The sequence below is a fragment of the Cucurbita pepo genome, chromosome LG09 (assembly GCF_002806865.2).
Source record: "Cucurbita pepo subsp. pepo cultivar mu-cu-16 chromosome LG09, ASM280686v2, whole genome shotgun sequence".
Taxonomy (NCBI): Eukaryota; Viridiplantae; Streptophyta; class Magnoliopsida; order Cucurbitales; family Cucurbitaceae; genus Cucurbita; species Cucurbita pepo.
This window is the reverse complement of record NC_036646.1, coordinates 8452081-8458526: the sequence shown is the minus strand read 5'-3', so window position 1 is coordinate 8458526 and position 6446 is coordinate 8452081. Positions and strand designations below refer to the sequence as shown.

Below are 6446 nucleotides of genomic sequence, written 5' to 3'. Positions count from 1 at the left end.
TAACAAGCCAAAACGGACAATATCTACTAGTGGTGGACTTGAGCTGTTACAAATGATATCAAAGCTAGACATCGAATAGTATGCCGCGAGGACGGTAAGTCTCCAATGAGGTGGATTGTAAGATCACACATCAGTTGAAGAGAACAATGAAGTATTTCTTACAAATGTGTGAAAACCTCTAACTGTGAGGCTGATGGTAATACGGAATGCCAAAATGGATAATATGTACTAGCGGTGGGCTTGAACTATTATACACAATTGGTCTATATCGTTAGGGGTACACGGCTTGAGTTGGGTTAGAGAAACCTTATATCGGGTTAGTTGGGTTTGTGAGCTGAGAGGCGTAAAAAGAATTCACAACCAAATTCAATCGAATCATCTTTTTTCAGATAGGGTTTTCGGGTTGGATTGGATTATGTTGTCTTTTATTTTTAATTATTTTAAAACATCAAACATTCACAGCTCACAATACATCACTATCACTCCGTCACAAATATCAAATATTCTTAATATTCACAATAATCTTAAAAGTACAATAGGGTTGAGTTAGACAGTAATCCAATTTTTGGATTACTCAAGTTGACCCAACCAATAAATGTCAACCAACGAACCGACCTGATCTTTCAGTTTTCAAAAAATTCAACTTTTAAAATTGAAGTTGATCAGATTTTCGAATCGTATGAACACTACTACGTATAGTTTGATAAATCTCGACAATTTGCATATATTAGCATACGAATGAAAATGGATATAGGCTAATCAATTAATTATTATTATTTTTTTATAATATATATGATCTAAGACTAATACATTAAAAATAAATAAAATTTATTTTTTTGATCTAAAAAAATTCACTGCAGATTCTCGAAACTTGAGCAGCCAACTGAGAGGGAACATTAATGGGTTGAAAAGATCCGATCCTCTGTGTTCGTTGTCCATTGATTTCTGCTCCTTCGACTTTATTCATGTTCTCTGTCCACTTTCGATCATCCAATCACCTTTAAAGAATTTTAATTTCAAATTCAAAGCTGTTCTTTAATGGAAGTAGCTCAAGTTGTCGCCAATTCCTGATGAAATAAGAAGCTTTCGTTTATGTTCTTCCACGTCCCATGATGAAACCTTAACGTTGTCCTGAAAAAGAACATGTTTTTTTTTTAAGGTTATGTAATGTCTTTGAAGAAAACGATGAATTTCTTTTAGATATTAAACGATTAAGTTACCTGAGATTGAGTGTATGCGTTTGGATTCATCGCTTGTTGGAATAGAAACAAATTAGCTGAATTGTCGGTTAGTGGATAGGTATTTGTGGCGATTGTTGGGGTTGGTGTTGTTGTTGTGGTGGTGTCGATCAATGTTGGTGGTGATATGACGTTGCATTGCGCCATTGCGGGTAGTTGTGGCGTTATGCTACTCAAGGACGATGACTGTTTGTAATAATGAAGGATTTAGATCGAAGTTTATGAGAAAAACTAGCTTTTTTTTTTAAAGGGTGTTGGTTTTTGTACCTCGGGTTGGATCATGAGGCCGTCTAAGTCCATTCTGAAGTCGAAGAGAATTGGGTTCAAAGAAGTGAGCTTCATGGAGAGAAACTGAAAGAGAAATTTTACGGTTATTCGTTTCGATCGATCGAGAATCATAACCAACGTAGCTAAAGAACCGAACATGTTGTTACCTCAACTTGATTTTGTAGAGACTGAACATAGTTGATAATTTCATCCAACATGAGCGCTTTCCCTGTTACCTATTCATCACCAAAACCCAGATAAGCCATTGTCAGGAGGAGGAAGAAGAAGACGACGACCAAGAATATAATAGCCTAAGCGCACCACTAGTAGATATTGTCGTTTTTGAATTCTCACTTCTGTGCTTCTCGTTAAGACTTTAAAGCGCGTCTGCTCGAGAGAGGTTTCCACATCCTTATAAAGGATGCTTCGTTCCCCTCTTCAACCAACGTGGGATCTTACAATCAATCCTCTTGGGGCCCAACGTCCTCACTGACTTTCCACATCCTTATAAAGGATGTTTCGTTCCCCTCCTCAACCGACGTGAGATCTCACAATCATCCCTCTTAGGGCCCAACGTCCTACTGTCCTCTTAAATTTTTTCTTTCGGACTTCTACTTAAAATTTTAAAACGTGTCTATTAGAGAGAGAATTTTTACCTTGTCACAACCGGGAACAAGTCGTTGTAATGTCTTCATCCTTTCACTAATCTTCTCTCTTCTCACCTGAAACGACACGACATGTCGTTATTAGCGTGTGGGGGCCATAAAAGGAAATAAATTCATTAATAATTATCTTACCCTCTCAGCAAGGCTGTGGCTATCAGTGGCTTGGCCCCTCTTAGCTCTGACGTGAATATAACCCGTCGGAGCACCATCTTCTGAACCCTTTTTCTCCTCTTTTTTCCCCGTTTTGCCCTTTTCATCTCCTTCTTTCCTTTCATCCAATTCCCTTTTAGTTTTCACCTTCTTCCCAATGCTTTCCTAAAACACACCATGAACAAAAGATTACATGTGAGCGAGATCCCGCGTGGTATTAGAGCCAAACGTCGGATGGTGTACCAACAAAGACTCTAGACTCCTAAGAGGTAGATTGTGAGATCCCACATCGGCTCGAGAGAAAAACAAATCATTCCCTGTAAGAGTGTGAAAACCTCCCTCTAGTAAATGTGTTTTAAAACTGTGAAACTGACAATATCTACTAGTAATATCAGAGCCAAACACTGAACGGTGTGTCAGCAAAGACGCTGGACCCCAAGAGGGTGGATTGTGAGATCCCACATCGACTCGAGAGGGGAACGAATTATTCCTTATAAGAATGCAAAAACCTCTCTTTAGTAAACGCGTTTTAAAATCGTGAAACTAACATGGGTTTGTGTTGTTTCAAATGATATCAGAGTCAAATACCGAACTGTGTGCTAGTGAAGAGGCTAGACCCCAAGAGGGTGGATTGTGAGATCCCACCTCAGTCAAAGAGAAGGAAACAAAACATCCCTTATAAGGGTATGAAAACTTCTCCTTTACAAAGCTGACAATATTTGCTAAAAGAGAGAGACGTTTCAAACCTTAGATTGGGCGGAGCAAGCGGAGGAGTTATTTCCACGGCTCTTTCTTTTCTTACTACAAGGGGAAGTCACAGTCGGCTTCAATTGACTTACGACCGGCGGCTCACCGCTATCGGATTTCTCGACCAAACTAAAAGATTCAGGGCTCCGTTTACAAAGCTCGGGAAAACGGTGAATGGGTTGTTCTTGTTCTTGTTCTTGAGCGAAGAATTGAGTGAAACAATTGATATTGAAATTTGGTTCATCCAAAAAGCCACCCATTTTGAGGGGATTGTTGGCTTGAAGGATTGAGTCAAGAAGAAAAGGTTGGTATTGATATGAAAAGGCTGCCATTGATGGAAGGTTTGGAGAAAGTGAGTGCAAGAAATGCTTAGAGGGTGAGAGTTATTATAAAGACGAAGGANAATAATGAAGGATTTAGATCGAAGTTTATGAGAAAAACTAGCTTTTTTTTTTAAAGGGTGTTGGTTTTTGTACCTCGGGTTGGATCATGAGGCCGTCTAAGTCCATTCTGAAGTCGAAGAGAATTGGGTTCAAAGAAGTGAGCTTCATGGAGAGAAACTGAAAGAGAAATTTTACGGTTATTCGTTTCGATCGATCGAGAATCATAACCAACGTAGCTAAAGAACCGAACATGTTGTTACCTCAACTTGATTTTGTAGAGACTGAACATAGTTGATAATTTCATCCAACATGAGCGCTTTCCCTGTTACCTATTCATCACCAAAACCCAGATAAGCCATTGTCAGGAGGAGGAAGAAGAAGACGACGACCAAGAATATAATAGCCTAAGCGCACCACTAGTAGATATTGTCGTTTTTGAATTCTCACTTCTGTGCTTCTCGTTAAGACTTTAAAGCGCGTCTGCTCGAGAGAGGTTTCCACATCCTTATAAAGGATGCTTCGTTCCCCTCTTCAACCAACGTGGGATCTTACAATCAATCCTCTTGGGGCCCAACGTCCTCACTGACTTTCCACATCCTTATAAAGGATGTTTCGTTCCCCTCCTCAACCGACGTGAGATCTCACAATCATCCCTCTTAGGGCCCAACGTCCTACTGTCCTCTTAAATTTTTTCTTTCGGACTTCTACTTAAAATTTTAAAACGTGTCTATTAGAGAGAGAATTTTTACCTTGTCACAACCGGGAACAAGTCGTTGTAATGTCTTCATCCTTTCACTAATCTTCTCTCTTCTCACCTGAAACGACACGACATGTCGTTATTAGCGTGTGGGGGCCATAAAAGGAAATAAATTCATTAATAATTATCTTACCCTCTCAGCAAGGCTGTGGCTATCAGTGGCTTGGCCCCTCTTAGCTCTGACGTGAATATAACCCGTCGGAGCACCATCTTCTGAACCCTTTTTCTCCTCTTTTTTCCCCGTTTTGCCCTTTTCATCTCCTTCTTTCCTTTCATCCAATTCCCTTTTAGTTTTCACCTTCTTCCCAATGCTTTCCTAAAACACACCATGAACAAAAGATTACATGTGAGCGAGATCCCGCGTGGTATTAGAGCCAAACGTCGGATGGTGTACCAACAAAGACTCTAGACTCCTAAGAGGTAGATTGTGAGATCCCACATCGGCTCGAGAGAAAAACAAATCATTCCCTGTAAGAGTGTGAAAACCTCCCTCTAGTAAATGTGTTTTAAAACTGTGAAACTGACAATATCTACTAGTAATATCAGAGCCAAACACTGAACGGTGTGTCAGCAAAGACGCTGGACCCCAAGAGGGTGGATTGTGAGATCCCACATCGACTCGAGAGGGGAACGAATTATTCCTTATAAGAATGCAAAAACCTCTCTTTAGTAAACGCGTTTTAAAATCGTGAAACTAACATGGGTTTGTGTTGTTTCAAATGATATCAGAGTCAAATACCGAACTGTGTGCTAGTGAAGAGGCTAGACCCCAAGAGGGTGGATTGTGAGATCCCACCTCAGTCAAAGAGAAGGAAACAAAACATCCCTTATAAGGGTATGAAAACTTCTCCTTTACAAAGCTGACAATATTNAAAAAAAAAAAAAAAAAAAAAAAAAAAAAAAAAAAAAAAAAAAAAAAAAAAAAAAGAGGAGAGAGAAAGAGAAGATGCTGAAACATGAGGATAACGTATTCCCATGCAAAACTATTGACTGGTCTTTGGTANTTTTTTTTTTTTTTTTTTTTTTTTTTTTTTTTTTTTTTTTTTTTTTTTTTTTTTTTTTTTTTGAAGATATGAAAATCGAGAATATATTCGATGCGTCCCATTAACTCATAGATCCTACGTTGGTTGGAGAAGAGAACGGAGAACCTGATAACGATACGTAACAGGTCAAAGCGGACGATATCTATAGTGGTGAGTTTGAGATGTTGTATTAGTTGTGAGGTTGACGGTGATATGTAACGGGCCAAAGCGGAAATACCTATGGTCGGTGGGTTTGAGCTGTTAAACAAATTGTGAGACTGACGATGATATATAACAGGTCAAAACGAACAATGCTACTAACAATGAGTTTGAGCAATTATATTAATTTTGAAGCTGATGACGTTACGTAACCAAAATGGACAATATGAGACTGATGGATGACGATACGTAACGGACAAAAATGGATAATATCTACTAATTATGAGTTTGAGTTGTTATGTTAATTGTGAGGCTGACGACGTTACGTAAGGGGTCAAAGCAGATAATATCTACGAGCGATGTGTTTAAGTTGTTATATTAATTGTGAGGCTAACGGCTATACGTAACAGGTCAAACCGAACAATATCTACTAACATTGGTTTGAGCGGTTATATTAATAATATTAATTATATATATAAAAGAAGAAGATAGGACGAAAGCTGGTGACAACTATTTCAAACGAAAACATTAACTCCCCGCTTGTCGACGGCTTGTCTTGTTTGATTAATAATTATTTTAAACTTATATTTATGGGGCTGTTCTTCAATATTAATACATAAATTGGTTTTTTTTTTTTAAGATTTAATTTCTACATTGATGTTTAAGAATCGTCACAGGTCACTAGTCCAATAAAGTTAAATACAGTAATTATACGAGTTCATTGTCCATAAGTTTATAGAATGTTCTAGAAACATCTAGATATTTTATGTATAAATTTATCGAGAAAATAGGTAAGTGATAAATCTAGAAGATATATAATGATTAAACGTACAAAGGTTGTGAGGATGTTGGGACCGTGAAGGTGTGGATTGTGAGATCCCACATCGATTGGAGAGAGGAACAAGTGTCAACGAGGATGTTGGGCCTCGAAAGGGGAGTAGATTGTGAGATCTCACATCGATCGGAGAGAAGAACAAAACATTTCTTATAAGAGTGTGGAAGCCTCCCTATAGACCTTGAGGGAAAGCTCGAAAAGAAGAGTGCAAAAAAGACAATAT

The 6446-nt window shown here is 38.4% G+C and overlaps 1 protein-coding gene across 1 annotated transcript; it reads right to left on the bottom strand.

Moving 5' to 3' along the window:
• Positions 1 to 811: 811 nt before the first annotated feature.
• Positions 812 to 3434, bottom strand: LOC111802534 (transcription factor bHLH137-like). The gene is made up of 7 exons (XM_023686939.1): positions 3067 to 3434; positions 2303 to 2485; positions 2162 to 2227; positions 1673 to 1741; positions 1506 to 1589; positions 1221 to 1424; positions 812 to 1131 (listed from the first exon to the last, which is right to left on the bottom strand). Exons 1-7 carry the CDS (start codon positions 3397 to 3399, stop codon positions 1036 to 1038), a joined length of 1035 nt encoding a protein of 344 aa, XP_023542707.1. The 5' UTR covers positions 3400 to 3434; the 3' UTR covers positions 812 to 1035.
• Between the last annotated feature and the right edge of the window lie 3012 nt (positions 3435 to 6446).